Source organism: Pongo pygmaeus, chromosome 11, assembly GCF_028885625.2.
Source record: "Pongo pygmaeus isolate AG05252 chromosome 11, NHGRI_mPonPyg2-v2.0_pri, whole genome shotgun sequence".
NCBI lineage: Eukaryota > Metazoa > Chordata > Mammalia > Primates > Hominidae > Pongo > Pongo pygmaeus.
In genome coordinates this window covers 99,812,147-99,833,235 of record NC_072384.2, presented here as the reverse complement: position 1 = coordinate 99,833,235, position 21,089 = coordinate 99,812,147, and the positions used below count along the sequence as shown (strand labels likewise).

General features: G+C 41.1%; 1 protein-coding gene across 2 annotated transcripts in view; it reads left to right on the top strand.

Annotated features, from left to right (window-relative positions):
* FTCDNL1 (formiminotransferase cyclodeaminase N-terminal like) overlaps positions 1–18,871 on the top strand; it is a 92,365-nt gene extending 73,494 nt beyond the window's left edge. For both annotated transcript variants that reach the window (XM_054477598.1, XM_054477599.1), the window contains one exon: positions 18,575–18,871. In XM_054477598.1, the coding sequence (XP_054333573.1) occupies positions 18,575–18,597 (23 nt within the window). In that variant the 3' untranslated portion in view covers positions 18,598–18,871. The remainder of the gene's footprint in view (positions 1–18,574) is intronic.
* The last annotated feature ends 2,218 nt before the right edge of the window (positions 18,872–21,089 follow it).

The following is a 21,089-nucleotide window of genomic DNA, read 5'->3' as shown; positions in this document are numbered from 1 at the left end:
GAGGCAGATGGATTGAAATCATGAGTGCACATGTGGAAGGTGGAGGGGGAGCTGCATTCAGGTCACTGTGTTCCCAGAATCCTCTCCTATTTTCAGTCTTCCATTTTGCTTTCTGTTTCCCCATTTGCTCTTGAGATGACTTGTTTGTGTGCTGATTAGTTTGTGTGCTGATCTTCTGTATGAAATAATTGTCAGGTCTAGGTAACTGGCAAGGACACTTACACAATTGGTCCAGTAAATTTGGGAAGTTTAGCTTCCTTGGTACAGTGAATAACTCTTCTAGAATGTGTTTCACTTCAACTTTATAGTTCTAGCTAAAATTTTACTTGAGCAAATATCAATAAAGTCTTTTGCCCAGCCGATAGAGCCAATTTATAAGAAATATTGTCTGTGTATAGTTTGAATATAGTAGTGGATGTTTCATTTGGATTTCTCTTTACTTACATAATAAGGAAAACAGGACTTTTAAGTGTTTATTTTACCTCCAATTTTTGCATTTCAGAACTTGGAGAGGTACATTTTAAGACTGAGCAAATCTATCAATTCCACTGAGAAAGGCTTCCCTGAGCTATTTATTACTCATGCGCTTTATAGAGCATTACAGTCAGTAAATATCCTTTGCCTGTCACAAGAATTTGCAATTATACTAGAATGTCATCATTTCAGGAAACTATAAAGCAATGAACATGTTTATTTTCAGCCACAAAAGGGAAAAAATATCCTGAGAACCACATTCTCTTGGCAGTTTGAGGCATTTATTAGAAAATCTGTAATTTCTTTTTGTAATCCCACACTCAGTGGGCATACCCTTTAATGGAGGTATGTCAAGTCTGCAGAATTATATGGTACATTCTAAACTTGCTTTGCTGGGAAAATAGGACTCATGGCTTAATTTATAGGCTTGTTGAGCTCACCACCCTGCTGGCTCCCTAGAAGGAGGAATTAAAGTCTCCTAATGGCTTAAAGGGGCCGAAAGTGCTCGCAGGTGCCCTTAGACCCTTGGAATGGTGGGCACTGAATTTCAGCATTTGTATTTTACCTTAAGGAATGTGTTCTCTGCAAAATAGATGACTTCAGGGATTTCTGCGTAATCCCACTGAGTAGAGATTGTCATCATTTTTCTGTGTTTCTACCATGTTCCCAGTTTTTTATTCCTCAGTACCTAGAAATATACTGACTTTCAGGTGTTTGCTCCTTCAAATGTGCTTTCAGGAGGGAGAGAACAAGAATCATTGAGGTGTTAGCGAGATAATGCCTAGTTCCTCTCTAGACCTAAATATGTATCAGCTGGCCACATTTTGCTTGCTGATTGTGATCTCCTAAATTATTCTTCTTTGTGTATGGTGATAGCTTCAATTGGGACCAGACTTCCTGTTTTGGATTACAGATTGAATGTTTTGGACCTCCTGTTTAAGTGGCAGGTGTCTGTGGTCAAACCTACTTTGGTTAATGTTTCTTCCTCTTGGTCCTCTACTTCTACCGTTATATTTTTTAATTCATTAAATGGAGTGAAATCTACATTTTCTTTTGAAACAGAGCCTGATTCTATTTTTTGATATCTTTTAAGCTGCACCCCTTCTTCTTGCCCTTGTGCCCCACATTTACACATGCAAGATAAGAAAGCCTGCATGCTCCCTCCTTTGGCGCTGGAGGGAGGTTCAGGCCACATGAACCTCTGCCCTGAGTGGGAACGTTCCACCCCCTTGTCAGCCAAAAATCCCTAAGCAACCTCTTTCCCAAGCTCTCTCAAACCATTTTTGGGTGTGCTTTAGAGTCACCCTTTTCCCCACAGAAAGCCTCATTATGTGAATGTGATGGTTAATTTTATGTGTCAGCTTGGCCATAATATCCAGATATTTGGTCAAACATTCTTCTAATTGTTTCTGTGAAGGTATTCTTACGATGAGATTAATATTTACATCGGCCAACTTTAAGTAAAGCAGATGACCCTCCATAGTTTGGGTGGGCCTCATCCAGTCAGTTGAAGACTTTAATAGAAAAAGACTGACTTCCCTTAGAGAAAAGAAAATTCTGCTAACAAACCACTTTCAGATTTGAGCTGCAGCATCGACTCTTCCCTGGGTCTCCAGCCTACCGGTTGACCCTGCAGAGTTTGGATTTTCTAGCTTCCACAATTCTGCAACCTAATTTCTTTTCTTTCTGTCTTTTTTTTTTTTTTTTTTTTTGAGACGGAGTGTTGCTCTGTCACCCAGGCTGGAGTGCAGCGACACGATCTCGGCTTGCTGCAACCTCCGCCTCCCGGGTTCAAGAGATTCTCCTGCCTCAGCCTCCCACTTAGCTGGGATTACAGGCGCATGCCACCACACCTGGCTAATTTTTGTATTTTTAGTTGAGACGGGGTTTCACCATGTTGGCCAGGCTAGTCTCGAACTCCTGACCTCTGGTGATCCACCTGCCTCGGCCTCCCAAAGGGCTGGGATTACAGGAGTGAGCCACTGTACCTGGCCTCAATACACACACACACACACACACACACATATATACACATCTGTGTGTGTGTGTGTATATATATACACACATACACATATATTACACATGTATATGTGTGTATGTATACATATGTATATATATACACGTATGTGTGTGTGTATATAGGGAATATGTAATCATACACACACATCCTATTCATTCTGTTTCTCTGGAGTATACTAATACAGTGATTAACAAACTTTTCTGTACCTTTTTAGTGTTGTGTGTGGAATCATCAGTCTTAATATCTGAACCCCAGTTTGGGTGGGGTCCACCCTCTATCTACAGAGTGTCTACCACACCTTTAGTTTTAGCATATTTTGCTTTCACCTGCCAACCTTCCCTTGCACAGTTGACTTAGGGGTTGTGTGCAGTTTTGGTAATGTGAGATGCAGAGGAGGACCCAAGTGGTACCTTTGATGCCAAGATGTTTAGTTAAATCCCATACCTGTGCAGGCCACTTTCAGTGCTGGACTAGATATGCCATTGGATAAAAGGCAGCATCTCTGCCATTTTTCATGGGACATAGGCTGTTAGAATGATTAATTGGCAGCACGAGTACAGTAGAGTAGTGTGATTAAAACTGAGATGGATGTTGTGAGGTGTTGTTTTGGGGATGTATGTAAGCCTTAGCTGAATTGTTCTTGTTGGAGCTAGATGTCAGACATCTGTTCCCTTGTTCTCATTATATGACAGATATGGCACTGAAACCTAAGGTTCTTTGGGCAATATCAGTTTCTGGCTTTCCTATCTTATCTCAGGATTCCAAGAGACCATGGCCACTTAAAAGGAGATCCTGGCCAAGGTGGGTGGATTATGAGGTCAGGAGATTGAGAACATCCTGGCTAACAAGGTGAAACCCCATCTCTACTAAAAATACAAAAATTAGCCAGGTGTGGTGGCAGGTACCTGTAGTCCCAGCTACTCAGGAGGCTGAGGCAGGAGAATGGCGTGAACCTGGGAGGTGGAGCTTGCAGTGAGCTGAGATCGCGCTACTGCACTCCAGCCTGGGCAACAAAGTGAGACTCTGTCTCAAAAAAAAAAAAAGGAGATCCTGCTACTGTACTAGCCTGCTCTGAGCCCCGGTTTCTTTATAAACTAGAAATGATCCTTATTTCATTGAGTGGTTGTGAGGGACAAATGAAGAAACATATGCAATAGATTAGTACGGAGCCTGGTACCTATAAGGTCCTCAAGAGGTACTCATTTCATTCGCTTTCTCTTTCTTTTTTCCTTCTTAAGTTCCTTTCTTTATGTTCTAAACTAGGTTGCGGGAAGAGGGGGAACAGTGGAGAATGAGTAGATATTACTCAGTGCTACCATTATTAGCAGCAGCTAGGCACATGAGCATGGATATCTGGAGCAGAAAAAGGAAGACTGGAGTCACTGACTCAGATCTAAGCCACTGATTTCCCAAGCTGCAGGAATGTTGGAGACTGAAACTGTGCAGCTGAGTCCCCCACAGGAAATTGCTCCTGGCCTTAACAGAGTTGCTTCCCTCAAGTTTTCATCAGTTCCCAGGGAAATGACTGGTCAGTGTAAGGAAACAAAGGCCAGCCTCCTTGCCTCAATTTGGGCCAACTCTGATGGGCCGTTACATCTGAAGACATCTCAAGAAGTCTGTGGGGGATTGGCTGAGTCTGCTACAACAACATTGTTTTCAACTTTTCCTTCTGCTTAATATTACTGGCTTCACTCCCTCACACCTATCACTCCTGAGCATTCTCTAATAAACGTTCTCCAAAACAGGGGTTGCAGGCTTAGAATCTAATCACCAAAACATTTGGTGTCAGGAGTGGTTGGAGAACGCAGACAATGAATGTGATTTTGGAGCTGCATTACCTGCTGGCCAGCTGGCAATATGGAAACTATTGCTGGTGCCAGGTGAAACATGGAAGATCCCTGGCATTCTATAGCACTGAAACTATTATAACTTTATCAGTGGTGAACAGGGATGGGATAGCGGTAGAAGGAATGCACTCAAATATCTCAGGGTTTGTTAGATTCTGAGGGGACTGGTACTTATGAGGATGATGGAATTGAATGGCTGCTGTGGACTGCAATCTCATGCCCTGGAGAAAGACAGTGAATGCCTTTGAGTCAGTAATCAGTAATTTAAGAGATACTGTGAATGTCAGAGGAGCTCTTTGGGAACATACAAAGAGATTCTTATCTCTATGATCAAGGAGAGAAAAACCTGAGGGTCAGTTCTAGGCCATAATTTTCAGGATGGCAAAGCTCCATAGAAGGTTGAAGTCTCAGATCCAGAAAGTCTATCATGTCAAGGCCATGTTTTGGTTGGGAGTCTTAGAAAGGGGATACCTGGGTGGGTGCACTAAAAAAAACCCTTGAAACCCCTTTTGCCTGGAACTCTCTGAGCTAGTAAATGTTCAAGGCTAGCATGCCCACCCCCTAAAGCACCCACCATTAAAAACTGCAGAGGCCCGTGCTTTTTAAGACAACATGTACCCCTCAGGAATTACCTCCACCACCCCTCCTGGCCTAGTATGAGACAAATGGAGTCAATTCCAACATATCTGTCCAGGAAAGAGGGAGCCTGCTAAGGGAGGAAAGGGACAATATAATAAATGAGCTGTGAGACCTGGCCACATAATCCATATGGGACTGGATCCTGAAGATGCTGAATTTGTAGGGCAGAGCATGAGGTTGGGTAAGGGAGAGCATATTGATAGTGGACCACTGTCCTAGTCTACAGTATTTAATGCGCTGACAAAAACGCTGGTTGCATTTGCACCGTCTGACACATAGCTAGGATGGCTCTTGGAAGACTGGAGAAGGTTATGACCCACACTAAATAGAAAAGCCGGAACTTTTGTGTGGAAGATGGTAGAAAAGGACCAAAAGGCCCCAAGGATGAGTACATTCAAGAATGGATGTATTACGAAACATTGCAAATGCTCCCAGCTGACTACATTCCAGGGACAGGACAGAGGACACTCTATTGACTAAAGTGATATGAAATGCACCACTCAGAGAGGGACCAGCATCACTGAGAAGTTCAGTGGAGGCTTTCTCTGTAAGCTAGGGACCTGCTGCTAGAGAACTGGGCTCCCTCACTACAACAGGGATGATGGGATCCTGAAATCATAAAGGCCAGGCGGTGGTGCTTAATATCAGAAGCGAGATGCAATGCAATTATCATAATGAACAGCAATGTCATAATAGTAGTTGGGGGGATGTGACCCACATAGAGCCATGGAGACGGTTTATTGGACATAGCAAGATAGATGGACAGTCATCAAGGGAATCACTCAATCTATACAATTAAAAGAAATCAAGGAGGCTAAGTGCAGGCATCCCTCTAAAGAGTCACAGTCCCTTATCAGTGTCTGGACATGAGCCACTTCTCAGACTGGATGCCACCAACTGAGGGAGAGGCCAGATCTCCAGGAGGAAGGACCTGCAAAATCATGGCAAATATATACGACAATGACTCCTACAGATTTTCCCCAAAGGGACCTATGGCCATTTATTCAGGTAACCTTACAATGGGGAAAGAGTAGTACTCAGACACTTGTGAGTACTTCTAGATACAGGGTCAAGGTAGCACTGATACCTAGGGAGCTAAAGGGTTATTGTGGCCCTCTCCTAAGAATGGGGGTAGATGGGGACTGGTAATAAAATGGAATCCAAGCCTAGGCTCGACTCTTAGTGTATGTTTGTGTATACGCATATATGTATAGTTGGGATATATATGCTGATAGCTAGTGAAACCCTCCACATTGATCCTTTGGCTTGAGAGTAAAGAGTTATCATAGTGGGGAAGAATTTGAAACTGTCCCCACCCCTATTTCAACAAGATAATAAATAAAAGGCAATGTTTTGTCTAGGGGAAATGGCAGCAATTAATACCAGCCTTACAGGGGTAGTGAGCCTCATCATATCCCCATTAAATTAATCAGTTTCTGGCCAAACAAAAAAGACAAGAAAACCACAAACAAACAAAACAGGTTAACAGTTGACTTCTGCCAACTCAACCAGGTAGTAGCTCCACTTGCAATTACTGCGCCAGAGTAGTATCTTACCCAGCCAATGAACACAGCCAATTATTAATACAGGGTGTGTGGCTACAGATCTGGCAAATGTGCTCTTTCCCATCTTTCTCAGAAAGGAGGAGCAGAAGTGGTTTACGTTCACATGGAACAGACGACAGAATACATTTAAGGTCTTATCTTGAGGCTATGTTAACTCTTCCTTTTCTGTGATAATATAATCTGAAGGGACCCAAATCATCTGAATGTCCTGAACGTCATCACATTGATCCATTATATTGATGGCATTGTGTTCATTAGACTGGATGACCAAGAAGGGGCAGATGTATTGGAGGCCTTGGTAAGACACATGTGCTTCAGAGGGTGGGAGATTAAACCCCACGATGATTCAGAGTGTGGGGTCATGGGGAGGATTAGGGCTCCTGTGTAGATATACAGCATACTGACATTTACTTAACACCTACTATATGTCATATCTTGGAAATGTGTCCCCTGCTCTTTGGGACCCTGACAAAGAAAACAAGAGTTAAGTGCTCAGAAAGAGGAAGCCCAACGTGTCACAAGATGATTTCAATTACAGCAGTTGTCTCCCTTATCTGCAGTTTCGCTTTCCGAAGTTTTGGTTACCGTTAGTCAACGGTGGTGCAAAAACATTAGATGGAAAGTTCCAGAGATAAACAATTTATAAGTTTTAAGTTGTATGCTACTCTAAGTAGCGTGATAAAAATCTCCTGCCATCCTGCTTTGTCCTGCTCCAGATGTGAATCATCCCTTTGTCCAGCATATCCACACTGTCTATGCCACACGCTCATTAGTCACTTAGAAGACACCTTGGTTATCAGATTGACTCTCACAGTATCGCAGTGTTTGTGTTTAAGAAACCCTTATTCTGCTTAATAATGGCCCCAAAGTGTAAGAGTAGTGATGCTGGCATATTGTTATAATTGTCCAGTTTTATTATTAGTTACTGCTGTTGAACTCTCATTGTATCTAATTTATAAATTAAACTTTATCATGGGTATGGTATGTATGTATAGGATAAAACATAGTGTATACAGAGCTTGGTACTATTAGAAGATTCAGGCATCCACTGGAGTCTTGGAACATATCTCCCATGGATAAGGGGGGAACTAGTATATTCTAATTCTACTGCTTTAATTGTAGGTAGTGTTCTCTTAAAATCTAAAGGACATACAACACCAATTCTCTACAAGAAAATCATAACATTGCTTGCTGTCATTGGGTGGTATGGAAATGATCTTTTGCCTAGAGTTTGTAAAGAATCTTTTACTTAATGAGCTAAATGACCATGAATAATACATTTAAATTATGACATACTTTTCCCATTTACCATTTACTTTTGTTCTTTTATACCATAAGAAATTAATGAGGCTGAGAGTGTTAAACTGTTTTATGTATTTAAAATAATTATGATTAAGGGTCTTTTACACATGTGTATTTATCATGAATTCTTGTTCAAAGAACTATTTTTTATGGTTCAAGAAGTAAAATTAATTTAAATCAGCAGCTAATGCACAGTTCTCAATTCCATGAGTCAACTGGATACTGCTGACATTTTTATATGGAGCCTCCTTTAATGTAATAAAAAGTATGGCACTAAATGGGGTCTGATATGGGAAGGGGTAGAATACTCATTGTCTGAAACCCACATGGCGATGTTCTGGGTCATGTTGTGAGCCATAGGTAGCACTCCGTTGGCTTCATGTTCTCTATTGTCTTACAGTTGACTCATAGTGACAATGGAATGGTGTCATCAGTTGCTAATTTTTACATTCATATGTTGCAAAACTAAGGTGGCTAATCCATGAATGCACAAGCCTGTAATTCTCTATCAGAATAGAAAATAAAATTCATTATTGCATGCTCAGAATCCCTAACATAAGCCAGTAAAAGCATTACAAGGAAGTTGCCTTCAGTGCTGTATACATGTACTGTGAGCTTGCATTTGGTCTGAGCATTCAGGACTCCAGGGCTCAGCCTCTAACAGGGCTGGATTCCTTAGCAGAGTAAGAGCTTACAGCTCTGTGCAGCTCTCTCTGTGCCTCTGCTGGCAGCCAGGTGCTCCTTGTAGGACAGAGTATGTAATTATGAATATTTTAAATGTGGGTAGTTGATCCCTTTTCTATTCAGCGTGTAGCTGTGAGTGAAGCGGCAGACAATGGCCAGAATACTCTTTGTGTTTGCCTGAATTTATCTGAGCATATTGAAGTAAAGAGCCAAAGGGCTCTATTCTTCCCTTCCCAGATATACAGGGAAGAACAGAATCCAGTCTTTGTCTGGGTAGTTAATTTTTAAAATGATATGTGAAGCATAATGCGTGAATAACTAACAGCCCTGGGGGGCTCAGGAAAATTGTATTTCACTAGGAGGAACAAATATATGCTGCTTTTGAAATGGAAGGGCTATACTAAGGATTCAGATATGAAGAAGTAGGTTTTTTATAAGAAGATATTGAGATACAAAAAACCAGTATCAGAGGCAGCAAGGAATGTAATAAAAATATTCTGGCTTTGAGCCCCAGATGTGCCACTCACTGACTATGCAATGTTGGACTTTAGGTCATCTCTCCAAGCCTCAGTTTTCTCATCACCACAATTGGGAGATTAGGCCAGATTATCTCCCTGGTTCCTTCTTAGTCGACTTACCTGTGATCCTGTGACATGCTTTCTTAAGGTAAATGTGCAGTCACACCTCTTTTCAAGGTGTGATCGCCAAGGAGTGACTGCTACAGCTCAAGAAAGATTTTTGTTGAATGCCTAATGCTGAGCCAATACAGGATCAAGCAGTAAGGGTATAAGCAAAAAAAGTTATCAGCTGTACTGGTGGTGCTGAGATGAAGAAGAGGCCTGAAACAGAGGACAAATTGGGAGCTGTAGAGTACGAGCTTAGAGAACATCAGATGGGAGACGTCAATGTAGACGCACAAGCATGAGGATGAGATTTGAACGAAAATGTGAGCTGAGGTTTAGAGGATATATAGGATTTGGGTAGGTTAAAAAAAAAAAAAAGAATAGATCATTCCTGGTTGGAGGGTGAATCAGTCAGGTTCCTTGTAGGAAACAGATGATTCAATCAAACTGGGTACTGATAATAGTTTAGTAAAGAGGTCATTTACACAGGTGTTGCCAGGGCTGAGGGAAACCAACACAGATGGTGCTGTACCCTGGGCTAGTGACAGTGGTGAGCGATGACCACCCTGAAATAACAAGGGGCAGGCATGGGGATCACATCCAGACCTGACTGAAGGGAGGAGAAGCCTTCAGTAGAAGGATTGATGGAGACCAACAGATTGCAAACTGGCAAGCAGGAATCGGGGAAAAAAATACCCAAATCTCTTTCTTCTCTCTCCTTGTATTAGTCTGTTCTCACACTGCTACTAAAGACATACCTGAGACTAAGAAATTTATCAAGGAAAGAGATTTAATTGATTCACAATTCCACATGGCTGGGGAGGCCTCAAAATCATGGTGGAAGGCAAAGGAGGAGCAAAGTCATGTCTTACATGGTGGCAGGCAAGAGGACTTGTGCAAGGGAACTCCCATTTTATCAAACTATCAGAGCTCATGAGACTTATTGACTAGTAGAACAGTAAGGGGGAAACTGCCTCCATGATTCAATTATCTCCACCTGGCCTCACCCCTGACATGTGGGGATAATTACAATTCAAGGTGAGATTTGGGTGGTAACACAGCCAAACCACATCACTCCTTCAATTTTTTTCTGGTAGATAGTGAAGGTCAGCACCTGCGGGAAAGGATGAAAAATGGATCTGAAGAAGCAAATGGAAGAACTCAGCAGAGCAGATGTGAATGCTCACAGAGATACAGCTAGAGACCAGCATGAATGGTGGAAGTCTCTTGGTAGAGTCTTGCAAGTTGGGAAGAAGAATCACACATGTTCTGCCCCTGGGCAGTGTCCCCTTGATTGCAGCACCGTATTAGATTGCTGCAGGAGTGTGGGTGTGTGTGAAAGAGCTTGCAGAACATCCCCTAACATTCCTGGCCATGGTGAGGGTGCCCACGATGCCCACCCATCCAAACTTTTCCTTTGTGGAGAGACAAACTTAAATAGCTCCTCTCTTCTCATTCTTACCTCCGATCTTAGCAGCCAAGTACATGCTAAAGAGAGAGGGAATACTGGAGCCTCAGCAAATAATGATACAAGTAGAACTCTTGCTTTTCCCATGAGAACTCACCCTGGTAAGCCTCCAATGCTCCATTTCACACCTTGCTGTCATCCACCTAGAACTTGCCTTCTCTTGGCTTGTCCGTACCTCTCATTACTCTTTAATTGGTCTGCCTTTCCTTCCTTATTCTTCTTTCTGATTTCCTAATTTAAAAAAAAAACTAATCTCAACTATGGGAAAAGGGGAAATGTCAAATACAAAGTTTACCTTCTCCATGATTTTGCTCTGGGCCATTAAAACTAACTGGGGTTGTAGATCCTTTCTTCAGAAAGGCATTGAGATGACTGTAAAATGGCTCATTTGTCTGGAAAGTAGTAAATGTAATAGTATATAAAAACATAAAATGATGTAGAAGACTTCTTTACTCCTCTTTGCCCCTTTAATCTAGTAATAACTCATGGTGGAATATGTGGTGTTCTTATGAATATAAGAACCTCGTCTTAAGCATAAGAACCTCATATTAAGAATTTTTCTGCGTGCAAATATAAGAACCCAATGCAATCTTTTACACAGGATTGATTTTTGTTTTTGTTAAGAATTTACAACTTCCAGAGTATATTTTGGAATCAGTATAATTAATTCCCATGTCTTACATCTCTTTTCATATTTCTAAAAGTCTATACTTTCTTGAGAATATGTGTAATGCGGCACAATACTCTTCACTGTCTGTATCATACTCTGCTTATCAAGCCTAGAAAATGGGCTAAATGTTAAATATGTATGTTTCAGGTTATACAGAACTCAATAATGTCAGTTAATTGAGAAATTTCTTACTTTGTCCTTTTAATTCATTGAAATAAAACTTGTGCTGTGCTTATCTGGAGGTTTTAAAAGCTAGATTGTGCAAAACTCATTGTCTTAGTCTATTCCTGTTGCTATTGCAAAATACTTGAGACTGGGTGATATATAAATAACAGAAACCTACTTCTCACAGTTTTTGAGGTTGGGAAGTCCAAGATTAAGGCGCTGGCAGATTTGGTGTCTGGTGAGGACTTGCTCTCTGCTTCCAAGACCATGTCTGTTGCTGCTTCTTCTGGAAGTGACAGATGCTATGTTCTCACATGGTAGAAGAGAAAGAAGAGGTGCAAGGACCAAGCAGCTCTCTGAAGCCTGTTTTATAAGGATATTTATCCCATTCATGAATGCAGATCCCCCATGGCCTAATCACCTCCTGAAGTCCCTACCTCTTAATACCATCACCTTGGGGTTTACATTCCAACATATGAACCTTGAGGGGGACGCATACATTTAAACCACGGCATTAACTAATGCAGTTCTTTTATTGTCCTTAAAGGTTGAGTTAATACCAATAGATGAAAGTTAATTCAAACGAAGCTGTCTCAAATAAAGTAAGATGATAACTGGAGGGATTCAAGTAGAAGCTGACTGTTCTTGGCTGTTGTGAAATGAGAGGATTCAGCTATTTAAGAAAAGATTTGGCTTCAAGGGCTTCTAAGCCCTGAGTTCTCAGACTACCTGAAAACTGAAACTGATAAGCTCACTCACAAAAACTCATGAGAAACATGGTACCTGGTATGGAAAAGAATCTGTTTTTTCAAGAATCTTTTTGTTTTCTAAAAGATTATTTGGCACTTTACTTAGAAATTTTTATAGAAAATCATTTTGATTTTATAAACTTCTTCTCACCCTGGCATTGTCATCTTGATCAAATATAACTTTTTTATATTGGGGTCTTTTTATTATTAAATCCTATTTGTATCAGAATAGCTTGATCTCGATATTTAGTACTAATCCAAAATATTGCTTTGTTTTTTCTTACTTCCCCTACCTCAATAACCGGAAATATTGTATATTTTTAAGGGCTTTTTGTATGTTGCTCCCCACACATTTCAGTAAATCATTATTGTCTAGACACCAAGAGGAAGTCAGAAAACATTGCTGGAAGTGAAAATTCTTTAGGGATTTTCATTCAATACTAGGCAATTAAATTGGACGTATTATTGATCAATATGAGAGTACTTTCTTTACTATCTGCATACGTAGCAGTCACATCATTAACCATCAAGCCAACGTTTAAGTTCAAGGCCACATAAACCAAAAAAGCACTGTTTTGTACATAGCTACGTGATCTGTCTTTGGAAAATACTTAACACTTTACTTACAAAATGAAATATTGCATTCTATATTAAAGCCACAATTAATATGGTATGTTGTGATTATCTACATATTTCTGATTCCTAAATTATATGACAGAAACAAAATTATCAAAGTATAACTACTCTGCTCGTTCAATCAGAAGATATAGGCCTAAAAATGTGTTCCTTATGGAATTCAAATCTGCCATAGCTTAAGGCAAACCATGCTGAAGGACAGTGGGTGTCTGTTCAAAGGCCAATATGGTAAGACTATGATGATGTCTCAGTTCAGTTTACAATTTATATATCCTGTCAGCTTTAAGTTAGATAATCTTTACAATTGTTTATTTGTGGCAGCTACATATTATTTCAAAATTTGTGCCTAATGGGAAGCTGTGTTAATATTATTAAAATTGCACTGTTCTCAAACCACACAATTTAATACTGTGTGCAATTCAGATTCATATTTGCACTTATAATGCCACTTTATTGCATTGACAGCACTTCCAGCTGTTTGACATTTTAAGGAGGGTTTCACACTGGCCTGCCCAGGTTGTCTGTACACTGTTGAACTGATGGGGGTGAGGGGAATGAGGAAAGCAGCAAAGATAGTGAAGCTTGATTGACTTATTTAAGAAAAGACTTATTGCCACTAGGAGTGAGGTGTGCCTATGTGTGTCGACCTGTAGTTAGAACAAACAGTGACAGAGGGACAGAGAAGGAGAAAGAGACCCAGAGAGAAAGCAGGGTGTCAAGGCAGGAGAACCACAACCACAGCAGGTGGGCTGGAGTCAAAAAAGAATGAAGGCCAGACACAGTGGCTCACACCTGTAAGCCCAGTATTTTGGGAAAGTGAGGCAGGTGGAGTGCCTGAGCTCACTCAGGCTACCAAGCCAGGCATGGTAGTGTACGCCTGTGGTTCCAGCTACTCGGGAGGTTGAGGTGGGAGGATTGCTTGAGCCTGGGAAGTTGCCATGAGCTGAGATCACACCCCTGCACTCCAACCCAGTGAGACGCCGTCTCCAAAAAAAAAAAAAAAAAAAAAAGAATGAAGACAAACAAGAGATGTCATGTGGTAGTAGTTTCAGGGATTTCCTTTTTGCCTCCTTTTACAAGGCTGAAGTAAAGGCCCATATTATTACTACTATTTTGTAATAGACTATTCTTAGAGCAGTTGTAGGTTTGCAGCAAAATTGAGCACTAAGTACAGAGTTCCCATATACTTCTTGCTCCCCTGCTCCCAGCCTACCCCATTATCAACATTTCCCCCACAGAGTGGTACATTTGTTACAATTGATGAACCTACATTGACACATCATCATGTCAAGTTCATCGTTAATATTTGGGTTCACTCTTGGTGTTGTACAGTCCATGGTTTTTGACAAATGCATAATGGTATGCAGCCACCAATATAGTATCTTACATAATAGTTTCACTGACCTAAAAATCCTCTGTGCACTGCCTATTCATCCCTCCTCATGTTATTTTTTGATGTTGACTATTTTGGGACTGAATTCCCCCTTGCTGATCTTGAGATGGGAGAAAGAAGGCCCACATGCTCAGGTCCTAGGTGTGGGCTGTTTACCCATGAGTGGCACTGAGATCTACTATGAGGCACTCAGACCACTAAGTCTGTACTTAGATGACTTGAGGAAGCTTCACAATGGCTGTGTGCGAAGGTCAGAGAAGTCTTTGGGGCTGGGCCTAGGCAGGTCTGAATGCCTGGGTCGGGGGGAGTAGGGAAGCGGGTGCAGGAGGAGAGCTGGGGCGCATGACACAGGGTCTTGGAAGGTCCTATTTGTGCAGAGTAGTCACAACAGAAAGCTCATCTGGATTCCAGGTTTCATATGCCTAGGGGCACTGTGGACATTTTCTTTACAGCATTCTAGTAATTCTGCTCGGGTAAAAGGCCAGAGTCCTCCAATTTCGCTGGACTCGAGGAAGAGGCAGCTTTTAATACCTCTCTAGGCATTTCACAGAAGAGTCCTGACTCCTGCACTTACTCAGAAAGTGACTTATAAGGTAGGAAGTAGAGAGAATCTGGCCAAATAACCACTGTACTTTATGAGTATTCATGTTCCAATGTGACAAAAATGAAGGCTTTGGGGGAGCTGAATCATGAATGTTAGCACAGCATATGACTTTGGTGATAGTCTAAGTGGCAGCATGGTACAAACGCTAACAGATGGCCCCAGAGCCGGGCTTCCTGGGTCCAAAATCCAGGTCTGCTGCTTTGTCATCTGCATGATTTTGGGCAGGTTACTTCACTTTTCTCTGCCTCAAGTTTTTTTCATCGGCAGAATGGGGATAATAATAGTGCTTGCCTTGTGAGTATTAAACAAAGTAATGTTTTAGTAATTTGGTAGAGTTTTAGTAACTTAGCCATGTTTTAGTAATGTATATCCATTTGGAGATTGTCTAGTGCACAGTACGTGCCATGACAATATTTGTTAAATAAATATTCCAGGCCAGGTGCAGTGGCTCATGCCTGTAATCCCAACACTTTGGGAGGCTGAAGCAGATGGATCATTTGAGGTCAGGAGTTTGAGACCAGCCTGGCCAACATGGTGAAACCCCGTATCTACTAAAAATATAAAAATTAGCCAGGCGTCGTGGCAGGCGTCTGTAATCCCAGCTACTCAGGTGGCTGAGGCAGGAGAATCTATTGAACCCGGGAGGTGGAAGTTGCAGTGAGCCGAGATCATGCCACTTCACTCCAGCCTGTGTGACAGAGCAAGACCCCATCTCAAATAAATACATAAAATTAAAATAAAAAATAAATATTCCAACATTGTCATTTGACAGATGAGGAAACTTCTCTTAGACATAATTTACTTCAAATTTTCACAGGGATTTCGCCAGTCTGACTGTAAATCCTTAAAGTTTATGAAGTCTCTGATGCCAGAAATTTTGAGATTTTTCTTCCTGGCATTGAATAGGGGGAGAGGTTCTTTCCTACGAAACGGTCTCTGCATTCAAATCCCCAAGTTGTCTCATCCCTGGACAGGACTACCAGAAACAAGAGCTCTGGTAGATCCAGGCAGGAAACACAGGTGAGTAAGTGAGAGCTTGGGGAAAGGTGAGTAGGGAGCTGGGAGGAGGCTGACGAAGGCTTCATTATTTCTTCTATGAAGATCCCCAGTGAACCTCCAGGTGGTGGCGGCTACATAAAAATATTTAAGGCAGGGGATCCCCTGTCCCCTCCCACCCTTGTAATACTATATCAGATGTGTTTTGGGAGAATGCAAATCACCCACATTGTAAAAGGCTCTGCAAAACTAGGTGCACACTACAGGTCATGCTGGGGGAGAGGACAGTGTGAACGCTCAGAGGCCCTGGAGCATCCAGCAAGGAGCCTGGTTTTCCTGCATGGTCTGTGGAATCTACCTCATTAGTAAGGGTGAAACCCTGGAAACCACTGGAGCATTGTCATCTCTGCATGACGTCTCTGTAATTGTAGTGACTTAGAACCGGATGGGCCCTGAGCAGTGCTTTTTGGTCAGAAGATAGTAATGTGTTGTTACTTAGACCTAGATGTGTTGAGAAATGTCTCTTTCACTCCTTCACTTTTTTATAACTCCCTGTTTAATTGACTGCATTGAACATGCACCTCATGACAAGTATTTCTCTAAGTGATATTACAAAGCAGAAAATGTTAAGATTGACCCCAAATGTGTGCTTTTATGTTAACACTGAACCTTGCATTTTACAGGAATGATGTTGTCCTTGCAGTTTTCAGGATACTATTACCTTATCTCACTTGATTGTTATATATAACCTATAAGGTGAAATATGCTACTATATATAAATGTACAATTATATGATAGATATAACTGTATATGTGATATAATATATATGACATAGGCAGATTAGTTTCTTATTGCCATTGTACAGATAAGGCACCTGAAAGTCAGAGTGTATACTATCACACAATAAAGGGTAACATTGCAAAAACTCATTCATTTATTCATAAATGAATTATTCATTTACTTGTTAAATATCCATTTCTGCTATTTTACTGGGTCAACACTATCTAAGTTCTGGAGAGACAGCAGAGAACAAGACAGAAAAGACCCCAGTTTTCCTGGAACTTATTTTTCAGTAGGGGAAAGATAAGCATTAAACCAAGCTTGTCCAACCCGTGGCCTGTGGGATGCATGTGGCCCGAAATTGCTTTGAATGCGGCCTGATACAAATTTGTAAACTTCCTTTCTTTTGTTTTTTTTGAGACGGAGTTTCACTCTTGTTGCCCAGGCTGGAGTGCAATGGTGAGATCTTGGCTCACCGCAACCTCCACCTCCCAGGTTCAAGTGATTCTCCTGCCTCAGCCTCCTGAGTAGCTGGGACTACAGGTGCCCACCACCATGCTCGGCTAATTTTTGTATTTTTAGTAGAGATGGGGTTTCACTATATTGGGCAGGCTGGTCTCGAACTCCTGACCTCGTGATCCACCCACCTCGGCCTCCCAAAGTGCTGGGATTATAGGTGTGAGCCACCACACCCGGCCACAAATTTGTAAACTTTCTTAAAACATTACAAGATTTGTTTTTTTTCTCATCGGCTATCATTAATGTTAGTGTATTTTGGGTGGCCCAAGACAATTCTTCTTCTTCCAATGTGGCCTAGGAAAGCCAAAAGATTGGACACCCCTGCATTAAACAAGCAACTGAAAGATAATGTGAGATAGTAAACAATGTTAAGAAGAAAATAAAATAGAACAACTTTTGATCAGGTTCTGAGGGCGGCTTCTGAGGAGGTAAGTGACCTGAGGTGTGAGAAAAGTCAGAACAGACATGTGAAGACTTGGGACTGAGCACCCCACATGAAAGTCACAGAAAGTGCAAAATCCTGAAGACAGGACCCAGGAAGACAGCATGGCTGGGGTGTAGTGGATGAAGATGTTGGGGTTTGGGATTTTACCCTACTTACAGGCTCATAAATTAGCCTGTTACTATTTCATGGATACCAGAAGATGACATGAGGCTCCTGGGTTAGGCTCATAGCACAGCCAGCAATATTGAGCATCAGGTTTTCCTCAGTTTCCTTTGTCTCCAAAGTCCCAGGAGGGCAACAGATGGACCAGGTGGGAGGCATGTACTCAGTGAGATGTGTCCAGCTGAGAAACATTGAGATCGGGAACCCACTGCTCTATTTATGGCAAGTGGTAAGCAAGACTGCTCTTTTTGTCTTGGAGAGAGACGTAATCTCATCCAACCAGCCTGAGTCAAGGGTGGCCAGAGTCTTGCATTTTCAACGTACACAGTGAGAACAGGCAGCATGCTCAGGTCCATGGTAGATCGCCTCTGCCAACAGGGGCAGAGCATGCAGAGAGGCAGACGTGGGTTGTGCAGGACCTGATGTGGCCCTGGCTGGGATTTATTCAGGAGTGGCATGAGCCTTCATTTACCAGTTGCTGTCATTACACCAGAATATTCATGGATACCTGCAGGCTTCTTACTCTGTGCAGGGAGCAGTCAGGGTCCTGGCAAGAAACTGATGGAACATTCAAAGGATTAACTGAAAGAGTAGTGAAGGGACTACTTACAGAGGCGTGGGCTGGGTCAAAAGCACTAATAAGTGAGAGCAAGTGACTTAGGGACCACTGTCACCAGAACCCAGAGAACGTGAAGCCTTGGAAGAGAGCTGCCAGGTAGCTACTGTCAGCCAGACAGTGAAGCAGGGAAAGGAATGTGGGTTGAGTGGAGAGGGGTAATGCCTCAACCACTCTTTGTCTTCCAAATACCAATCTCTCCTTCCCTTATTCCCAGTGGACAAATGCAACCAAGCCTAAAGGCAAGCGCTCTTGCGAGGTCGACATCCAGGAACCAGAGCAGGGCAGAGCAATCCACAGAATGGATCTGGGGTGACTCATGGAGGAAAACCAACACACAGTATCATTTAATTCTTTTAAAAAAGATGGAAAATTATACCGTACCCAGAATTACTAAATTCTAAGTAGAGGGTATATTGCATTTACATTTGTAAAAGAATGTTTCCCCATGTATCTTTTTAAAATTCATTTTAAAGATATACAATAAAAAGTGTTTAACTCTGTTTTTCAAAAATAATTTGTTTATAAAATTGGACTGACTCACCCTCTTATATACAAGGTGTTAAAGGCATTTGTGTTTGTTTGGTTTACACTCCAGAAGGAGCCCTGGCCTAAGGGACAGGAAAAGTAGATTCCAGTCCTAAATTTATCATTAACTGCTTGTAAATGACAGGGTTGTCAATAGTCTCTGAACCTCTTTCCAGTTAACTGCTATGTTTGAATACTGCATATGATCAAGAAAGCAGAACTTTCTCTCTGTTATGGGAAAGTTGGGTTGGCTGAACTTTGTAATTAGCTTTGCCTTACTGTTTGGTTTTTAGTAGAGTGTTTTTTTTTTTTCTTTTTAGTTCTGATTTAATCAAGATTCTTCCTTACTACTCTCCCACTCCACCCCCAGAATTCTGGTTTATTCAGATTTCTCTATATCTTGGTCAAAACAAATCCAGATTCATACATGCAACAAGTTACTAATCTTTTTTAATTTTCACAGGTGATATGTGATATTGAAGATATACAGAGTAATTGACATAAATCCCTACTTTTCCTGTTAGAATCAAAACATGATATGATCATTATAGCTCATTGGCCTGACACCATCTATATGCTCAATACAATTACGAGCTGTCCGCATGCATGATTATTGTCTGGACCAGTGCATTCTGCTAGGATGGGGTGGCCATGTTGTTTATGTTCACATACTGATGCTACTGAAACTAGGGACCTAAAGATTCATTTAAATTCAGATCCCTAGAAAACTTTGGGAAACAATTTGTTTTATCAGATTTCTAAATGTTTATTTAAAAAATGAGCTTCTCACAGCCACAGCAATATTTAAAGGCAGGGTATCTCATGCGAGTCATTTGTCTTATGATGACATGTGGAAGTATTATCATTATTAACTATTTCTTCAAAGGACAAATACAGACATAGATTTAGATATACACATACGTGTTTCTGTTTATTGCTTTGGTTAGGTTTGTTAAGTGACCTGATTTTCACACCAAGACTCTTGGAAGAATCATAGCATGATACAGCTGAATGAAAGGACTTTGGGGTTAACTGGCCTAATTCCTGTTTGGCAGGTTAGGAATCTGAAGTCATGGAGGCTGGGACTCCCAAGGTAACACAGCTAGGTGGTCTAGAATCCAAATCTCCTAACTCGCAGGGAGGGAGTTCTCTTTCTTAAAATTAAAAAAAAAGGAAGACAAATGTTTTCACAAATAATACCTATATGAATTTTTGTTACCAAAAAAAAAAACAATAAGGAAAAAGCCATAGTTTTCCTTGACCACCATCCTAATCCCAGTATTTTCACCAGAATTAAGCACATTTATCAATTGGTGTAACTACTCTGGACTTTTTGATGAGTGCTGCACACATACATACATATGTGTATATATATACACACACATATATACACATATAATACATATATATTACACACACATACACAGATTTACATGTAGAAATGTATGTTTAGAAATATATGGCTTTGTTTTGTAGTTTCTTTTTTTTAAAAAAAATTACACTGTACATTTTGTTCTTCAGTGTTTTTATGGATCCACACATATCTACCCCATTCTTTTAAACTCTAGGTTAATTTTTTGTAATATGGTAAGCCGTGGTAGATGATGGACAGTTAGCTTGTTTTCATTTTCCCTCCAGTACAAACAACGTTTTGACACAGTGCTTCTCAAAGTTTTGTGAGCATCAGAATCCCCTGAGGGGCTTGTTAAAATAGATTTTTGGGGCCCATCTCCACATACTCTGATTAATTCGTTCTGAGATGAAACCCCCACCCCATTTCCTACAAGCTTTCAGGGGATGCGTATGCTAGTGGTCCAAGAACCTTACTTTGAGTTGTGCAGCTGTTATGGGTATCAATGCATAGACTTCTTGTATACTTGTGAATGGTTTTGCATGGCAGCCAGTGGGAGGGAAGGATTTGCTGGGAGATGGGGTGTGTGCATATTAAATTTATGGATACTAAGAAATTATCCTCCAAAGTGGCTATACTGATTACAATCACCCCAGCAGTGTATGAGGTATGAGGGTCCTTGTTTCCCCCATTCTTTTTCTTTTTATTTTTTTTGGTGGGAATGGCCTCTTGCTTTTCCCTGACCACTAATGAGTTTTATCATAATTTCTTAACTATACTGGCCACCTGAATCTCCAATTCTATGAATTGCGTATTCATACCCTGAGTGTGTTTTAAAAATAAGTTATTTGTT